This window comes from Pantherophis guttatus, chromosome 10 (genome assembly GCF_059756535.1).
Source record: "Pantherophis guttatus breed Tessera chromosome 10, ASM5975653v1, whole genome shotgun sequence".
In the NCBI taxonomy this organism is placed as follows: domain Eukaryota; kingdom Metazoa; phylum Chordata; class Lepidosauria; order Squamata; family Colubridae; genus Pantherophis; species Pantherophis guttatus.
The window spans coordinates 15396163-15416708 of NC_142072.1; the positions used below are offsets into that span (position 1 = coordinate 15396163).

Sequence of the window (20546 nt, forward strand, 5' to 3'; positions counted from 1 at the left end):
TATTATTTTCTGATAGTTTTTATGTTTGTTGTTTAAAATTCTAATAAAAAATAAACAATGCAATGAGATTATCTGGAAAATAGTGAAACTCGTTTTTTTTTCTTTCCTAAGAACAAATGCGGTATTTCTCAGAGTATAAGACACTCTGGTGTATAAAATGCACCTTAGTTTTTGGGGAGGAAAATAGGGGGAAAAAAAATCTGCCTACCAGGTATTCATCTGGCTAGTGTCCTTAGCCTGGTCAGCTTCAGCACATTAGTTTGCTGGTTGTGAGTGCGCACCTCGTTGGGGCTGATAAGCAGCTTCAAAAGCACAGCTGATCGTCAGAGGGAGCTCCAGTGAGTCAAGCAGGTAAAGCGCGGAAGCGGTAAGACAAGGCAGCAGCTGTTCTGGGTTGCCATTTTGGGCTGCGCGCCTCACGTTTTCAGCCTCCAAATGCTCTGTTTGAGAGCCTGTTCTAGACTGTGGGGATCGCCAAAACACATCGCTGCCCGAAAACGTGACACACAAGAGGCAAAAAATGGGTTGTGCGGAGGCCAAAAACGCGATGCGCGGAGGCGGCGATTGGCGGGGATGTTCTTTGGCAATCCCTGCAGCCTTGAACGGCTCTCAAACTGAGCGTTTGGAGGTTAGAAACGCGAGGCACGCGTGTGCACACTGGTTTTTGGCACCGCCACACACGCGGACAGCTGATCGTTGCATGCACATGCACGCCAGGAATCCAGAAAATAAACAGGCAATGCCGTGCGTGCCAGGCAACATGGCTTCGCGTGCCACTCTGGCCACATGTGCCATAGGTTGCCATCATGGCCTTATTGTCTAGAGATATCAGAGAAGTACATGTAGTCCTCAATTTACATTCATTTAGTGATTGTTTTCCTGGCAAATAGATGGGGAATAAATGGAGGTAGTGACAGATTTTATTTTCCTGGACTCCAAGATCACCGCAGATGGGAACTGCAGCCAAGAAATTAAAAGACGCTTGCTCCTGGGGAGGAAAGCTATGGCAAATCTAGACAGCATACTAAAAAGCAGAGACATCACCCTGCCAACAAAAGTGCAAAAATTGTGGTCACTAAAGGAGGACTAGCTGAGTTGCTATAAATGAAATAATTTGAGTATCTGAACTACAATATACAGAGTAAAATGAATGTTATATAATATGCACATTAAGAAAACTAAGATCATGGCATCCAGCCCTCTCAATTCCTGGCAAATAGATGGGGAAGAAATGGATTTTATTTTCCTGGGCCCCAAGATCACTGCACATGGGGACTGCAACCAAGCAATTAAAAGACACTTGCTCCTGGGGAGGAAAACTATGGCAAATCTAGACAGCATACTAAAAAGCAGAGACATCACCCTGCCAACAAAAGTGCATATAGTCAAGGCTATGGTTTTCCTAGTTGCAATGTATGGCTGTGAAAGTTGGACCATAGGAAAGGCTGACTGCCAAAGAATTGAGGCCTTTGAACTATGATGCTGGAGAAGACTCCTGGGAGTCACTTGGACTGCAAGGCGATCAAACCAGTCAGTCCTAGAGGAGATCAACCCTGACTGCTCTTTAGAAAGCCAGATCCTGAAGATGAAACTCAAATACTTTGGTCACCTAATGAGAAGGAAGGACTCACTGGAGAAGAGCCTAATGCTGGGAACGATTGAGGGCAAAAGAAGAAGGGGACGGCAGAGAATGAGGTGGCTGGATGGAATCACTGAAGCAGTAGGTGTGAGCTTAAATGGACTCCAGAGGATGGTAGAGGACAGGAAGGCCTGGAGGAACGTGATCCGTGGGGTCGCGATGGGTCGGACACAACTTCACAACTAACAACAACAAAAGTGAATGTTCAATGTTACAATGGCACTGAAAAAAAAAAACGACTGGATGGTCCTCGCACTTATGACAACTGCAGCATCCCCCCAGTCACATGATCAACATTCAGGCACTAAGCAACTGGCATGTATTTTCGAAGGTTGCAGCTTCCTGGGGTCCTATGAGGGTCACCAGCCGGCTTCCAACAAGCAAAGTCAAAAGGGGATGTAGGATTCACTTAACAAGCGCTTGATTCATGTAACTGCAATGATTTGCTTAAAAACTGTGGCAAAAAACAAAAGGGTTGTAAAATCGGGCACGACTCACTTAACAACCACCTTGCTTAGCAACAGAAATTCTGGTCCCAATTGTAGTGTAAGTTGAGGACTACCTGTACTTAAATACAAGGCTGGGCTGTTCTGCTTAAATGAAGGCCTGGTCACTTTCCAAGTTTGCCGATCTGATGCAAACCTGATGCAATTTCCTGCTGTATTAACCTCCATATCACAGACAGATCTGGGGCAGAAATCTTGCACACCTGAGTGCAAGAATAGTTGCAGTCAGATTTCTGCTGACTCATCTTCGCTTGACTGCAAGCCAGTACAGGCAGTCCTCGATTTACAGCAGTTCGTTTAGTGACCATTCAAAGTTACGACGGCACTGGAAAAAGCGATTTAGGACTGTTTTTCAGAGTTATGACCTTTGCAGCAGCCCCACGATCATGTGATCAAAATTCAGATGCTTGGCCACCGATTCACATTTATGACCATCGTTGGGTCCCAAGGTCATGGGAACTTCTGACGAGCAAAGTCAGTAGGGAAGCCAGATTTCACGTAATGACCGGATTACTAACTGCAGTGGTTCGCTTAACAACTGAGGCAAGAAAGGTTGTAAAATGGGATAAAACTTACTTAACAAATGTCTCACTTAACAAGAAAAAAAATTGGGCTCAATTGTGGTCGTAAGTCGAGGATCACTTGTAATTTTTTTTCTCACAGTTTATGTCTGCCCTCCAGTGGCTACATATGAACACTGCAAGGACTTCCAATCAAATTTATTTGTGTATATATATTAGATTATCTTGCCTTTATTATTTTATAAGTAAGTCAAGTCAGTGAACTTACATAATATTCCTCCTTCCTCTTTTTTTCCCCATAACAACAACCCTGTGAGGTGAGTGACTGGCCAAAAGTTACCCAGCCTGCTTTCCTGCTTAGAACTAGAACTCACAGTCTCCTGGTTTCTAACCTGATGCCTTAACCACTAGGCTAAACTGGTTCTCATTTCAAAATCTCCCCCAAAAGTACTCTAGAATGTATACGGATATTAATAAGGTTGAACATTTCAGATGCTGCAAAACATTAAGAGGTACCTCTATAATTTAATAGAGGTTTGAAATACTTTGGTTTTAGATAATTTAGCTTATGAGTTGGTACCCAGAAACTATGTTTGCTTAAATAAACTGAAGAATATTTCTTGGGTCCCAAAGGTGCTTTTTTTCTAAGAGGCAACTGTACTTTCTTGAAAAAGCACCTTTGGGATAAGCATGACCTGGATGACTGAGAATCTCCATAAATATTTCTTGGGGTTAGTTGCAATCTGATTATGCCGTCCAGTAGTTTCTGACTCCTGGTAATCACATAGATTTTCTCCAAGATGATCTATCCCTAATCTGTTTTTTATGTCCCCCAAACAGTCCACTCATTCTCTCTGTAACTGACTCCATCCACCTCGCTCTTCTTCTCTTTCCTTCCATTTTTCCTAATGTTACAGCCTTCTCCAGAGAGTCAGGCCTTCATATATGCAATTGGTCCGAAGTAGAATGATTTGAGACTGATCATTTGTGCCTAAATGCAAACCTGCAAACTTGCAATGGAATATGGTACAGCATTAGGCCAGAGAGTGTCCTGGGAAGCCCTTCATTCAATTCTTGCATCCTGAATGTCCACTCTTGGTGGCCACAGGCCAAGTTTCCCCAATCGGGTATTTGTCAGATATGTTGTGACTACAACACCAAGGGCTCTCCAGGCAGACTGGAGGTCATGATAAAGAAGGATTCCATAGAGCAGCTTTGCTTCCTCAGCCTTCATCCTTGCCCTGCAATTTGTGGATAACAATACTAGACTGCTTGGCAAGTTTTAATTTAACAATTACAGACAGTCCTTTCTTAATGCCTGCTTCGCTGAATGACTGAAGTTATGATGGTGTTAAAAAAATAGCTTTGTGGATAATCTTTGCATTTACAATCACTGCAGCAGCCTCCTGTTGAATGATCATCATTTATGTGCTCTGCAACCAGCTTGCAACAAGTGGAGTTTATAGAGAAGGGGAAAATAAATTGTAAGTTGTGATCATGTGATGTTTCCCTTAACCCAAGGGGAAGTGAGTTTGTAAGTCTTTCATGGCCGTATGATGTTTTGCTTAGCAAGCATAAAGTTTAGCAATGGAATAACTGCTCCCAATTGTGGTCACTAAAGGAGGACTAGCTGTGCTGAGTTGCTATAAATGAAATAATTTGAGTATCTGAACTACAATATACAGAGTAAAATGAACGTTATATAATATGCACATTAAGAAAACTAAGATCATAGCATCCAGCCCTCTCAATTCCCGGCAAATAGATGGGGAAGAAATGGATTTTATTTTCCTGGGCTCCAAGATCACTGCACATGGGGACTGCAGCCAAGAAATTAAAAGACGCTTGCAATGTATGGCTGTGAAAGTTGGACCATAAGGAAGGCTGACTGTCAAAGAATTGAGGCCTTTGAACTATGGTGCTGGAGAAGACTCCTGTGAGTCCCTTGGACTGCAAGGCAATCAAACTGGTCAGTCCTAGAGGAGATCAACCCTGACTGCTCTTTAGAAAGCCAGATCCTGAAGATGAAACTCAAATACTTTGGCCACCTAATGAGAAGGAAGGACTCACTGGAGAAGACCCTAATGCTGGGAACGATTGAGGGCAAAAGAAAAAGGGAACGACAGAGAACGAGGTGGCTGGATGGAGTCACTGAAGCAGTCGGCATGAGCTTAAATGGACTCCAGAGTATAACAGAGGACAGGAAGGCCTGGAGGAACATTGTCCATAGGTCGCGATGGGTCGGACATGACTTCGCAACTAACAACAACAATACACACAGTTCTGTTACATAAATAGGAGAGCACATTGCATTAATTTTTTCTGTATCACAGGCCTATTGAAAACCCTATCTTTAAATTGTCTGCAAGCCAATGAGAGCCCCCCTAGGTAGAGGCAACAAGTAGCTCTGCAGGAGACATATGAGTGAAATTGTGGCATGAAGGGGGTGGATGGGGGAAGGTGAAACAGAGAGATGTCATCTTCCTTTTCAGAATGTCTGATGACTAGTTTTGAGGGCATTTTGAGGAACTTCTACTTTTCATCTTTAAACACCAGAATGTGTACCAAATGTTTTCTTTCCTTTCTTTTTTTAAGCAAAGACAAATCCAATTAGCCCTTTAAGTAGCTTACCTGTCCCCATTGGCTAATATGGCATCAAACTTGGATTTTTTCTTTGGGAGTTCATTCTGAATAGAAGATGTAGATAAGGTTTTCTGGCTGCAAAAAAGAGCACAGAGGAGAAATTAACCACAGCCTGGAAAACTGGCCAATTCGAAATCCACCATTTTAAAATTTTCAACCATTACCAATAAAGGAGGAGGTTTGAAGCTCAGGGTTGAAATGAGGGGTCCGTGCAGGTGTTTCATTACCCAAACTAGGTAACATCCATCACTGCTAGGTGGAAGCTGGCAGGAGTTCACGAATGGCGATTGTACAATGTTGTGCCTAACTACCCCACAGCAGTGGTGGAATTTAAATTTTTTTTACTACTGGTTCTGTGGGTGTGGCATGGCAGGGGAAGGATACTGCAAAAATCCCCATTCCCACCCCACTCTGGGGCCAGCCAGAGGTGGTATTTGCCAGTTCTCCGAACTACTGAAAATTTCCGCTACTGGTTCTCCAGAACCTGTCAGAACCTGCTGAATAGCACCCCTGCCCCACAGGATTTGCTTAACAATGGTTAAGTGGAACTGTGCAGTGGTGAAATGTAAAATTTGTTACTACAGGTTCTGTGGGTTGGCTTGATGGGAGGGGGGTAATGTGACTGAGTGGGCGTGGCCAACTTTTTTTAAAAAAAAACTTTTTAAACCATTTTTTCTACAACCTCTTCAGCCGAGGTTTTAAAAGCCTCTGGTGATCCCAGCTGACCCGCGCGATCATCAGAGCCTTTTTTTTTTTTACTTTTAAAAGCATTTTTTCAGCCAAAGAGGTTGTAGAAAAAATGCTTTTAAAAATAAATTTAAAATGATTGCACAGCTCAGCTGGGCATGGGGGGGGGGCAGGGTTTTTTTGCTACCGGTACTCCGAACCACCAGCCGCCATTGCTACCAGATCAAGTGATCCAGTCCAAACTGGGAGCATTTCACCTCCGGAAGTGTCACAAATTGTTGTAAGTTGACACGGTCACATTATGTTGTATTTTACAAGCACATCATTTAGCAATGGAGTTTGCAGTACCAATTACCATTATTAAATGAAGACTAGCTATACTTAAGCAAAACTTGGCTTAGCACACGGGTGTCAAACTTGATCATGTCACATGACGTATCATGACATTTTTTGCCTTTGCGGAGCCAGGGTGGGCATGGCCTGTGCATGATGCATCCGGCCCGCGGGCCGCCAGCTTGACATCCGTGGTTTAGCGTAAGTCAGCAAGATCATTGGATTAAAAAAAGAATGAGCAGCTAGAAAACAGCGTGCAAAGCAAAGATACCTGCTGTAGTGGCTGCCACAGTTAAGTCGGCCATATTGCTCTTTTTCCGGCAAGCTTGTCCGAGAGGAAGTGTTTAAATGTTTACGCTGTTCTTTGGTTTTCTGTAGCACTCGCTTATAGGAGAGTGTGCAAAGCCAGCAGAGTAACTTCCCATCTACCTGAAATCAAGGAAAACAACAGAGAAATGGGGTTTTGTTAATAGATTTGGTCATCAGATTCATGTGGAGAGAGGAAACCAAGCTGCATATCATAGTATTGTGTTGTATAAAATATTTTTCGGAGTATAAGACGCACCATTTCACCCCCTAAAAGAGGGTGAAAATGTTGATGCATCTTATACACTGAAAACAGCCATTTTTGGCTTCCCGAAGCCTCGCCCAGCTTGTTCCATTTTTGCGAAAAACAAGCAAAAACGCCCCCGTTTTTGCGAAAATCAGGGCACGCAGAGATTTTGGGAGGCCTGCAGAGTGCTCCTGAGGACCAGGGAGGCCGGTCCTTACATACCTCTTCGAAATCTTGGTGTATCTTAATAGTCTAAAAAATACGGTACTTTTTTCAGTGCCGCTGTAATTTTGAACGATCATTAACTGAACTGTTGTAAGTCGAGGACTACCTAAACTGGACATACATAGATACTCACTTTTTTCCTATCATCCTTCCTGTCGAAGGCACACTGTTGCTTACACTGTTCGCATGAATGGGGTGGCCCATATTTCTTCTCCGAGTTCGTACACCGTTGGCACTTGTTGCCAATAAATGCTGCGATTATGTTACAGTACTGGCATGGCTTTGGCTTAAATAATAAAGAAGATGAAACAACAAAGGGATTAGCACCACTTTGGAATATATTCCCATCTGCTCAAATGCTCCTAACAATGCATTCCAAGCTCTTTTCCAATGAAATAATTGAGTAAAGAGGGGGGGGGAGAACTGATAATGACACCAAGTATTTAACTTCTCTATAGTTGTTACTTTTCTTTGATCAACCATGGGAAATAATCCTCTTACATACTGAAACAGTATTATATCCCTCACACAGCTTAATTTTTTTAAAAAAGTCTTTATTTTAAAGTGTTTTAAACTTACAAAGCAAGAACGCACATTTTAAGATCTTTAGGCACTTGAAATGTAACAAATGTACTTAAGAATATAACCTCAATTAACGCTCAAATGCCTTAGCTGGCTTACATGAAGACATTCTTTGTTGACAACCTCATTTTTTAATCAGGCACTAGGCCAGTGATGGAAAACGTATTATCAGCAGTCAGTAATTCTGAGCAACTCTCACTACAAGCTACTTGAGCTATAGTGGTTTACCAGAAATCACTAAGTGTTCTACTATCTACTATCATCGTATTTTACAGCTTCAGCAACTTTGAAATATGTGACTTCAACTCCCAGGATTCCCCAGTCAGCATTCCGCCTAGGGCAGGGGTGTCAAACTCAAGGCCTGGGGCCAGATCCGGCCCGTGTGGTGCTTAGATCTGGCCCATGGGGCCGCCCTGGAAATAGTAAAGGACGGGCCTGCGGTGCCTCTGCCAGCGAAAACGGAGGTTGTGAGGGCTGCCTGCAGCCCTCACAAGCTCCGTTTTCGCTGGCAGAGGGTTTGCAGGAGGCTGTCCCAGCCGAAAACAGAGCTCAGGAGTCTGTTTTCTCTGGAACAGCACTCGGGCCGCCACAGGCGCCCATCCGACACAAGTGACATCATGCTGGCCATGCCCCCTGGCCACGCCCCCCCCGCCCCCAGATCAAACACAACCCTGATGCAGCCCTCATTGAAATCGAGTTTAACACCCCTGGCCTAGGGGAATCCTGAGGTTGAAATCCATGTATCTTAAAGTATTTTTCGGAGTATAAGACGCACCTTTTTCCCCCCAAAAAGAGGGTGAAAATCTGGATGCGTCTTATACTCCGAAGGTAGCCCCGCCCAGCTTCTCAAATGGAGGTTTCAGAGGCTGAAAAAAGCATCAGAAACAAAGCTTCAGAAAAGAAGCCCCCAAACAGACCTTCAGAGGCTTTTTTTCTGAAGCTCTGTTTCGGAGGCTTTCAGAGGCAGGAAAAAAAGTTTTTTCTGAAAAGGAGTTTCAAAAGTTTCAGAGGCAGAAAAAAAAGCAAGGCACGGAGCTCACAACCAAGGAACCTATTGCTAAAATTCACCTCTGGGAACAGCTGATTGGGGGTATTCTGGGAGGTCGATCCACCTGCCAATCAGCTTTTTTCTTATCTTCCTCCCCAAAAACTAAGGTGCGTCTTATACTCCGAAAAATACAGTAGGTTGAGGTTGAGAAGCATTGCACTACCAGACTATCAACCCATTTCAGATAATCCTTAATGTGTTGGGAGTTGGGCAGCATACGAATTTAATAGCAATTTATAATAATAATAATAATACACATTTCCATAAATGACTTTTTCTCTGCTACTGCTTTATTGCTACTTCTATTAGTGATGATTTTATATTATCGGTAACCATTCCAAATTGCTGAAGGAAAAAAAAAAAGAGTTTTGATACATACCGTCCCATAAAGTTTCACATTCTGAGCACACTTCTTGCATATTGTATTGGTTTTACTAGCAAAAGAAAAAACCGAGTATTAAAAATAAAATAAAACCGGACAATGTGGCTTAGGGCCATGCAGCTATTCAGATTCCATCTCCAAAGGATGGTTTAAGACAGGGGTGTCAAACTTGCATCGTCACAGCGTCATCACGTGACGTATTGTGACTTCCCTCCCTTTGCTAAAGCAGGTGTGGGCATGTGACGCATCAGGACCAGGGGCCACGAGTTTGATAGCCCTGTTTTAAGCCACACAGGAGTGCAAATTTAGCATCTGTTTGCAATCCCTTAAAGCTGCTGCATTATTCTCTTGGGATTCAGTAGCAACTGCAGAAAAAGGTGAAGCTGCTTTAAGGGGTGCAAATGGGGTGAGCTATGTGAATGTTTGAGATGAGTTACAAGTAGCAGCATTTTGGCACCTAATGGGCTCTGGGCTGCACTGGTTTTGCTCCTGCTCTCCAGGCTCTCCATTCTGCAGAAACAGCTACACTCTGCGAAGAGGGAGACCACGAAGTGTGTATTATCATTCCTGGGAATGCAATATTGTGCTCCACCAGAGAAGGAGGTTGAGTTCATACCAAAGAGAACTGGGGGGAAAAAAAACCTTTTGAAATTCTGCAAAAAGGCAAAAGGTACCCATTTCTGTCATTATACTAGACTAGAGCAACCAGGTATGCAGCCTCTCAGATTAATGAGGTATTAAAACTTTTAAGGCATCGTGTCCCTGCTGAGAAGCTCAAAAAGGAAGTTAAACAGATCTGCAAACTGAATTGTGATAAAAGAGACTGACCTGCTTGCTACAGAGCCAAAGAATCAAAGATTTGGAAGAGGTGTTACTTCTAGCTGTGACTATGCATAAAAATCAGACTATGTTCATAAAATCAATGAGCTGATTCATAAATATGCACCGAAAGCAGCCGGTTTGCAGGCAGGGCTTTGTTCACCATAACGATCTCTAGCAAATGAGCACATTATTTTGCACACAGATTATTTTTATTTTTTTCCTCTTTTCTTTCTTGGAAAGCTATTTCTTGTAACTTATATAACTGGGTTTCAAATGTCAAATGGGGGAATTCTTGAATGTGTGTTCAAATGTTTGGAATATTTCAAATGTTTATTTCTGTTGTCTCTTATTTGAAGACATGGACTGATGTACAGGTTTTAAATTAAAAGTTATGACCTCTAATGTCAGTTGATTTAAAAGAATTTTGATTTAAACAAAGGTAATTTTAAAAAATAGATGCTAAGCACTGTAGGAAGTTAGCACCCACCCCTTTCCTAGAAGAATGAAATATTTTGGGAAATATATTAAAAAGGCATAATATTATGTTTCCCTGGATGAGAAATGGAGAAGCATGTTTTAAAGACAAAGCAGCTCCCACCTTCCTGCCCCCACCCTTTTGTTAATGGGCCAGAGGCAGAAACTCAATCTTTGTCAATGGACCTCATCTGCAAGACAATGGGACCCATCTAGGACAGAAACTCACCACATAGCACCTGGGAAGATTACATCAGCCAGCAGGGCTAGCTAAGACCCCCACCCCCTGGAAGTCTGATAACCAATCAGGATACTCTTTTGGGAGCCCAGGAAGTTCAAAGCCAGAGAAAGCATAAAACCCAGGGACTGGGTTGTATCTGCCCTTTTTCTGTTCAGGAACTCAAGCCATGTGATCCTGTCTACCATTAAACCATCTTTCCAAGCAGTCTCCATGTTTCCAGTGTCTTTTTCCCCACTTGGAGCTGAATCCAGAAGGATATTTCTTCCAACAGCACCTTTTGGAGTGTATAGCTGAACAGCTGCACAGCCCCAATGTCTACTGATCAAATATAGAAGGCAGAATTTTAAACACATTTGTGGCTTCCACATTATGTTTTATCTTATATCAGGGGTTTCCGGTTGGTTAGACTTCATTTTTCATTATCCCTTAATGAAAACAAACTAATGTGCTGAAGCTGACCAGACTAAGGATACTAGCCAGATGAATACCTGGTAGGCAGATCCCCCCCCCCCTATTTTCCTCCCCAAAAACTAAGCTGCATCTTATATTCCGGTGTATCTTATTCTCTGAAAAATATGGTAACTGGAGTAACAATCCATAATCCCTCTCCCAAGAATTCCCACTGAATTCAGGAAAGCATTATTCTAAGCAATCTTAAACAACAGAGCTGAATTACTGCAAAATCTCCATGTTCAGGCAAGTCATAAAATCAAGTGTGACTTACTTAACAAACATCTTGCTTAGCAATGGAAATTCTGGTCCCAATTGTGGTTCAAGTCAAGGACTAACTATATTTACAAATTACTGTAATCTTGCTGTACTGCCATTGTTCGTATAGTTCAAGCATACAGATATGGTGGATTTTAATTCCCTTCTGGCCAAAATCTGGGTCCTAGTGACAATAGCAATTTGGCATATTGAATGTGCAGGGCTGCAAAAAAAAAAAAAATCCCCATCTGACTTCATTGCGGATGCAGCAGTATACATGGGAATCCCACTCCTGTAGTTACTGCCAATGTTAGTGGCACTTCCATAAAGTTGGAGCTGGCACTAACAGCATCCTAGGGAGCTACTAAAGGAAGTGATGAGTTGTTCTAGTGTTACCGCTGCAATGGAGAAGAAAATATTTTGATTTCATTTTTTCATAACAGCTACCACACATGGATAGAAGACAAGCGGCATTTTCCGTAATTCTTTTCTCTTGGAAGTGCTATCTCTTTCAACAGAATTTATTTCTAAACTGCTGCAAGCATAATTTAGAACACCAGTGTGAAGTGTCTGTTCTTCTGCCTGGCTGAACATTAACAAGTCATAAAGCATTTTGAACTATTTACTGGTATTCAAAACACATTGGAAATGAAAGAAGACAACACTGTAAAAAGTTTTCGTGTGGAAAACATCAGTCAGATACAGCTTTAAAAGTTGGAAGGGATCTTGTGGGTCATCTAATTCAATCCTCCCCCCATGTCATTTCATGCTGCTATTTCTTAATAATTTATCATATGCAATATTTACCTCTCCTGCTGGAATTCAGTTCTACAGTAGGTACATTTAACAATTGGGTGTGCAATTCGACATTCCTGAAGAAGAAAGGATGTGTTAAAAAGACTTGAAATGCATACAAACTCCCAGAGAAAAGCATCAGCAGGACCAAGGAAATTTTACTGTATATAGCATACATAATGTCCCATACATCTAAAACCAATGGATTGCTTGAATTCAGCCGTTATTAAGAGTAATAACAAGGGCTTTCTCTAGGAAGCGGTTATGATCACAGTGCTTTATAGCGAAATTTATGGTTCTTACACAGCTGCTTTTGATCACAATCAAAACCTTAGAAGAAACCGTTGACATTTAATATAAACTTCACTAGGTATCACATAGCATAGAAAGCTGCATCAAACTCTAAGCAAGAGTACAAAGAACAAGAAAATCACTGTAGCAACATAACATAATACTATCCAATGCAATTTAATGGTTCACTTAGAATCCTGCTTTGCCTACAAGGATTCTGAAATAGTAATCTTCCCTCTAATCAACATTATTTTTCCCCATCCTTAAATTGCCCTCCTGGAGCCTTTCTCCTCCAGTTTAATTTAATCCAGAACAACAGACATTATTGTCCTTCTTACTCTTATCTAACTGGTTTCAACCTCTGCAGGATACTTATCTACAGTATTAATTTTATTGTCTAGATTTTATGACTGTATAGACTTTATTGTACACCAGTTTCAAACAGGAACAATTTAGTACAAGGATGGTATACAAAAAGGTAATAACTTGCAATGACTATACCCCAAATCTAACTTAACAAGCATCATTCAGAATTTATTTTGCTAGATACACAACTTAATTAAATCAGTGGGCTAATGAACAATAAATGCATGGAGAAATAGCTAAAACTATTAAATGGTCATAGGGTTAAACCCACAAAGCATCTGTTTATTCAATTCCAAAGTATCTTTCCAAGGTACATTTCTCATCATCCATGGCCCAAAGAATCAATTTTACTTTAGAAATAAGTATTGTTAAAATCAGTGGAATTTATTCCCAAGTAAGTACACATATTTTTGAATTCTGAGGGCCATTTTCTCACTAGCAAGTTATATTACTATTTAACACCATTAAGGTGTTTTTTAAAAAAGATTCTATCTTTCTGATTATTATATTGGCACAATGATAGTTGGATGGCTCTAGAACAGGGGTGTCAAACTGGTGGCCCACAGGCTGGATGTGTCACGTGCAGGCCACGCCCACCCCAGCTCCGCGAAGGGAAAAAACATCACAATACGTCACATGACACTGCATGTTTGACACTTGGTGCTTTAGAAAAGGTTAGAAATCAGGATTGGGACACTGGCCTTAGTTTCATGACACACCTCTTCTCCTTTTCAATACATTTCCTCCTTAGAGATATGAAACCTGGAGAACCAGTGTAGCACAGCAGTCATATGAAGCTGATTTCACATATCATTAAATCATGCTTTCATTAACCAAGATTTGTTGAATCAACTATAATTAGCTAGGTGTGTACAGTACAAATCTACAAACCATTATGACTGGTTGACAAGAAAGGTTAAATTTAAGATAAGTCTCAGCCCAGTTCCATACAGCTTTCCTAAACCTGATGCCTCTAAATATGCTGGATTTCAGCTCTCCAAAATGTAGTTAGCACGTATAAGGGAAGGGCAGTAATGGAGAAGGCTGATGTGACCAGAGTCACATTATCCAACCGTAGAGGCTTAGACTACAGTCTCCACTCACTGGTGATGTTAACACAATACACTTAATCAGGTCACACTTAACCAGTTCAGATGGAGAGTTGTATTAGTCTATGTTGTCAAAGAAATCCTCCTGCGCATGTCCAAGATGGCCGCTCCCTGCTGAGCGGCGGTGATACCTGGGGGAGATTCCCCGGCTTTTGGGGGTTTTCGGGGGCCGGACCAGCTAATTTTGCCCCATGTCTGGCGAGGGGAGCTTCCCACCAATCGGATGCTGTCTTTTTGAGAGCTGGCAGCTTTCCAGAACGCGATGGTCGGGAGGAGACGGAGGCGGCTGCGCTGCAGTTTTACGAGCAGGGAGAGCGGCTTCGGCGTCTCCCCGCAGCTGCCGGACCAGTGGAGTGGGCGGTGGCGGCGTCGGCGATGCAGTTTCTCCCCGGAGCTCCGAGGGGACGGCAGGGGCTTCCCAGCGATGGATGGAGATTTTTTCGAGAGCTGGGATCGTCGGGCTGGCACTTGCTACAATACTGGGACGAGCGGCTGTGAGGGATGGCACCAGAGGGGGCGAAAAGGAGGAGGAACTTGCTCGGGAGCGCGAGGAGCCTCTGACCACAATATACTAGTAATGTCAGTTTCTTTGGAACTGCTATTACAACTTAGATGGGAGGCTTACTTGGAGGGAGCCTCTTCTTGGCTCTCCCAGAGGTTTTCCCCCCCCTCCCTTATGTGGATGGGGGCGAGCTAAAAACATTGCTGGTTCTGATGGTTGGAAAAGACCTGAGGCCAAGCTCTTATGCCCCACGTGGTTTGTTAGCCTCTGTGAGGCCACTTATTATCTGGAGGTTCCTCTGAACAATAGGATGATATTTGTCTCCCATGGACATCTACAGCCCCCTGATTTGCCTCCTGATTCGTGAGTGAGATATCTCAGATTTCAAGCCTTGTATGGAGCCGGACGATGACTGCGGTTTCTGGCCCTTCCCAGCTTTCGTGAGAGGGCAGCTGGTGTTAACATCTGGCCTCAAAGTGGCTTAAGACTCCATCCACTGCTGTGAGAGAGCAGTGGGATTTATTGACTTTATTGACTTGGAATTGACTGAATGTCCCTCCCCAGACCTTGGACTATCTGGATTACCCCCAGGCCGTGGACTTCCCCCAGCTTAATTAATTAACTGATTGATTAGATGTATTCACCAACAGAACTTCTTATTCTGCGAGACTCCCCCCTCTCGCAGGTGTGGCCCTCTACTTTATCAAGGGCCTACCTTTATGACGGGCTTTGGCACCCCGAGAGGTGGCATGCTGCAAAAAGGGGATTGAGGGGTTTTTTAGGGAAACTTTTTGATAGATTTTTAAGGGATTTTAAGGGGTGGGAGGGTTGTGTGGGTTTGGGGGTTAACCCACGGGGGGAGGGGTCCGGCCCAGCTGTTAGTGGGGCCACGGAGGGTGCAGATTCCGGGGGTAAGGGGGACATTAGAGTCCATTCTGTCGAGGGCTTTTCTATCAATGTGTTGAGTGGGAGGGGCAGATACGGCGGGAGCAGGGGGCCGCATCATGTGGTGGGGGCGCGCACTCGCTATCTTCGAGCGGTGGCGCGCCCCGGTCCCCATAGCCCTTCTCGTATCCCAGGCAGTTCAGACTCTCAGGGCCCGAGCCTTCGGCTGCTGTCGTGCAATGCCAGGTCCGTGGTAAATAAAGCCCCCCTCATTTGCGATCTTATTCAGGAGGGGGGAGCGGACCTGGCAGGTATTACGGAGACCTGGTTGGGCCATGAGGGGGGGGTTCCCCTCGTGGATATGTGCCCACCAGGTTTCCGAGCATTCCATCAGCCGAGAGCTCAGGGCAGGGGTGGGGGGGTGGGGTTATTATAAAGGAAAGTCTTGATCCGAGGGAGACCACTGTTCCACAGATAGCCGGATGTGAGTCCCTTTTTGTGAGATGGGGTCGTGGAGTACAGATGGGCTTGTTGATCACGTACCTGGCTCCCTGCCGCGTGGCAACGGCCCTGCTTGAGCTGCTCAACGTCATAGCTGAGGTGGCGGTTGGTACCCCCAGACTTCTAGTCATGGGGGATTTCAACCTGCCATCTGTCGGCGAAACGTCTGAGGTGGCTCGGGAGTTCATGGCTTCCATGACGGCCATGGACCTTACTCAGTTAATTCATGACCCCACTCACATGGGTGGACACACTCTGGACTTAGTTTTTGTCTCTGGTCAGTGGTCGAGTGGCCTTGATACAGGGGATATAGTCATCGAACCCTTGTCATGGTCTGACCACTCACTCCTTCGACTGGACTTTCTAACCGCTGCACCCCGCCGCAGGGAGGCGGGACCGACCAGGTGGTTCCGCCCCAGGCGCCTGATGGACCCTGATAGGTTCCAGATGGAGCTTGGGCAATTTCCTGAGACTATGACTCACGACTCGGCTGAGGACCTGGTGGCCGCCTGGGATAGTGCGGCTGCCGGGGCCTTGGACCGTGTCGTGCCTTTGCGGCCTCTGACCCGGCACCGAACTCACCTAGCTCCTTGGTTCTCCGAGGAGCTTAGGGAGATGAAGCGCCGGAAAAGACGCCTGGAGAGTAGTTGGAGGACCAGCCGCTCCGAATCCGACCGAACACTGGTGAGGTCTCATATTAAGACCTACCTAGTGGCGATAAAAGCGGCAAAATCTAGCTATTTTGCCGCTCTTATCGCGTCATCAGATAATCGCCCGGCCGCCCTGTTTAGGGTGACCCGCTCCCTCCTCCATCTGGAAGCGCGGGATGACCCCTTGCAGGGCCGAGCTGAGGACTTTGTGCAGTATCTGTATGACAAAATCGCTCAGATTCGGGAAGGGCTGGCCTCTGACTGGGTATGTCCGGATGGGATGACTGAGGCAGGTCTTGAGAGTGTTATCTGGGGGGAGTTCGATCCTGTGGCTCCCGAGGACATGGACAGGGTCCTGGGACGGCTGAATGCGACCACATGTTTATTGGACCCGTGTCCCTCCTGGTTGGTACTGGCTTCCCGGGAGGTGACACGAGGCTGGCTCCAGAAGATTGTTAACGCTTCTTTGAGTGAGGGGGTCCTGCCGGCCGCTTTGAAAGAAGCGGTTGTGAGGCCCCTCCTCAAGAAGCCCTCTCTGGATCCGGCTGTTTTGGCTAACTATCGTCCAGTCTCCAACCTTCGCTTTGTTGCGAAGGTTGTTGAGAGTGTGGTAGCACAACAGCTTCCCCGGTACCTGGATGAAACTATCTATCTAGACCCGCTCCAGTCCGGCTTCCAACCTGGGCACAGCACGGAAGCGGCATTGGTCGCGTTGGTGGATGATCTCTGGAGGGCTCGGGATAGGGGTTGCTCCTCTATCCTGGTCCTGTTAGACCTCTCAGCGGCTTTTGATACCATCGACCATGGTATCATGTTGCACCGGTTGGCGGGGTTGGGGGTGGGGGGCACCGTTCTGCGGTGGTTCTCCTCCTACCTCTCTGACCGGTCGCAATCTGTGTTGACGGGGGGGCAGCGGTCGACCCCGAGGCACCTTGCTTGTGGGGTGCCACAAGGGTCGGTCCTCTCGCCCCTTCTGTTCAACATTTATGTAAAGCCACTGGGTGAGATCATCCGTGGCTTCGGGGTGGAGTTCCATCAGTACGCTGATGACACCCAGCTGTACATCTCCACCCCAGGCCACCCCAACGATGCCCTTGAAGTGATGTCCCAGTGCCTGGAGGCCGTGCGGGCCTGGATGGGGAGAAACAGGCTCCGACTCAACCCCTCCAAGACCGAGTGGCTGTGGCTTCCAGCGTCCCGATATAGCCAGCTGACGCCATCGCTGGCTATTGGGGGCGAATCACTCGCCCCCACGGAGAGGGCTCGCAACTTGGGCGTCCTCCTGGACGCACGGCTGTCTTTAGAAGACCATTTGACGGCCGTGGCCAGGGGGGCTTTTTATCAGGTTCGCCTGATACGCCAGTTGCGCCCCTTTCTAGATCGGGACTCTCTACGCACAGTCACTCAGGCACTAGTCACTTCCCGCCTGGACTACTGCAACGCTCTCTACATGGGGCTCCCCCTGGGGTGCACCCGGAGGCTCCAGCTGGTCCAGAATGCAGCCGCGCGGGGGATTATGGGGGCGACGAGGCGCTCCCATGTGACACCTCTCCTGCGCGAGCTGCACTGGCTCCCGGTAGTCTTCCGGGTGCGCTTCAAGGTGTTGGTGACCACCTTTAAAGCGCTCCATGGCTTAGGGCCGGGGTACTTACGAGACCGCCTACTGCCACCAATAGCCTCCCACCGGCCAGTACGCTCGCACAGAGTGGGCCTCCTCAGGGTGCCGTCCGCCAGACAATGTCGGCTGGCGACCCCCAGGGGGAGAGCCTTCTCTGTGACGGCGCCCACCCTCTGGAATAACCTTCCCCCGGAGTTACGTATAATAACAGACCTCCGGATTTTTCGTCGGGCCCTGAAAACTTATTTATTTCAACTAGCTGGGCTGGCTTGAGCTAAATTTTAAATTGGTTTTAAATTGGGTTGTTTTAATTTACGGCCAGAATATCTAATTATTTTAATACTGTTTTTTAAATTTTGTATGTTTTGTTTTTACTTAGGCTGTGCACCGCCCTGAGTCCTATTTGGAGAAGGGCGGTATAGAAATTTAAACAAACAAACAAACAAATAAATAAATAAAAAATTAGAAGGAATCAATAGCACCTTTTCTGATTTACATATTTTGTGTTGGGAGGAAAATCCCTCTGGTTCAGTTCCAAGCTGGGAGACACTGGAAACATGGAGGCTGATTGGAAAGATGGTTTACTGATGAAGCAAAACCACATGTGATTCTGGGCAGCTGACATAATGGAGTTGAGAGTGGGTGGGTTTTTATACCTTCTTTGGGCTTTGTATTTGAGCTTCCTGTGCAAGATCATATCCTTTAATATTCTATTGGCTGTTGTCAGATTCCTATGGGGGTCGTGTAGGGGTCATGACTGTCTCTATAGGCAAAAGGGGACATGCAAATCCTAAGTATTTGTCTGAGCTAATTTTGTCAATCTTTTGTTTGTTGCTTATCTGAGTTTCTGTCTTGACCCAGTCTTTCTGAATTGATTACCACATCTGCATTTCTAAAAGCTGGCCTCATCAGTTTCTGCTGGAAACTGGGGCTGAAAGTTTCCCAAACTTTCTTAACTGGCAAAAAATATCTGCTGGGGGCTGTTAAGAAATACCGAGTCTGCTTTCTGTCTTTAAGCGCATGTTTTCTCCATTTCTCTTTTAGGAAAATATAATATTCTGCCTTTTTAATATTTCCCAAAATATTTCAATCTTCTGGGAGGGCAAGTGCTGACTTGTTACATATGTAAAGGCAAAAGCTTTCAAGAATCACAGTTTTCTTCATCAAATGCAGCTCCCAAAAGCTTCTGCCTTTTAATAAAATCTGTTACTGTATCAGAAAAGATGTTACCAAACTCCTGATTTTCAGGTCAGATACAATACACTGATACAACGTACTAAACTTGATCAGTGTTATTGATTTTTCAGCATTTAGTGTCCTGTACAAACAAAACAGGATTAAATCAACAACCAGGTTAAATGCATTGCCATAAACAACACTACTCAGAAGTTTGGTGCTGGAACTGAAATTAAATCAGATGACATTTACTAAATTTTAAAATTTTACTAAGTTACATTAAGTAAACGTTAACTTTCTCCTACAAAAGGGCCATTGTGTGAATGAGATGGGGACAAACCTCATTTATACTCCCTCTCCTGATTGATTTTATTATATTTTAATGCAATTGACTGAAGGCGAATCAAAATTTGATTTCTTGAACAGGCAAGATACAGGTGCAATAAACAAACATATACACACACCCTTACAGAACTATTTCATCCTTCCTTCAGCCATCCCAATTATTATAATTAGCTTTTTATATATAAATAACTGAGTGTACTACCTATTGTTAGATTTTTTTTAATCCAGTCTTTTTATTTATATAAATAAAGGCTGGATTAAAAAAATAACAAAAGTAGTACACTCAAAAAGTGCTCCTGTTTTACCCAGAACAACAACCCTGTGAGGTGGGCTGGATTGAGAGAGAGGGGGGAGGAGACTGGCCCCAAGTCACCTTCTTCGCATAGCCATTTTTGCCTAAGTACCGCAACAACAACCTTGCGAAGGAGGCCACAGCGCTGTTTTGTTTCAAAATTGAAGGCGGTAACGGGCAGCGCAACCCCAAGAGCCCCGGAGGCGGTAAGGTAACAGTAACAGAGTTGGAAGGGACCTTTGGAGGTCATCTAGTCCAACCCCCTGCTCACGCAGGAGACCTATACTAGGGATTCGAACCGCCGACCTTTCTGATCGACAAGCTCAGGGTCTTAGCCACTGAGCCACCTAGTCAGGCTAAGGATGGATTCGGGGGCGGGGTGGGAATCGAACCTATATTCAGATTCATAGCTTCTGCTTACAAACCCGACGCAGCTTCCCCTCCGTCCCCCTCCCCCCCACCCTCCCCGGCTCACTCTTCGGCTTCCCCGACCCCACACCCGGCCCTGACCTTACAGAGCTGCTGCCCCTGGCTGAGCGCCTCGAAGGAGAACCGCTGGTGGCACTTGGTACAAGCGTAAAGCGCCGCCATGTCCGCCGCCTTCCCCGACAGGAGTAAGCCTTCACCCAATCCGACGTGGTGCCCTTTCCCT

At 45.1% G+C, this 20546-nt stretch overlaps 1 protein-coding gene across 1 annotated transcript in view; it reads right to left on the minus strand.

The window, feature by feature from the left end:
* The window catches only part of FAM76A (family with sequence similarity 76 member A), a 32897-nt gene extending 12351 nt beyond the window's left edge, over positions 1–20546 (minus strand). The window contains exons 1-6 of the mRNA XM_034413609.3: positions 20405–20546; positions 12172–12236; positions 9117–9171; positions 7241–7393; positions 6601–6758; positions 5298–5384 (exon numbers count right to left, since the gene is read on the minus strand). Of these exons, the coding sequence (XP_034269500.1) occupies positions 5298–5384; positions 6601–6758; positions 7241–7393; positions 9117–9171; positions 12172–12236; positions 20405–20485 (599 nt within the window). The 5' untranslated portion in view covers positions 20486–20546. The remainder of the gene's footprint in view (positions 1–5297; positions 5385–6600; positions 6759–7240; positions 7394–9116; positions 9172–12171; positions 12237–20404) is intronic.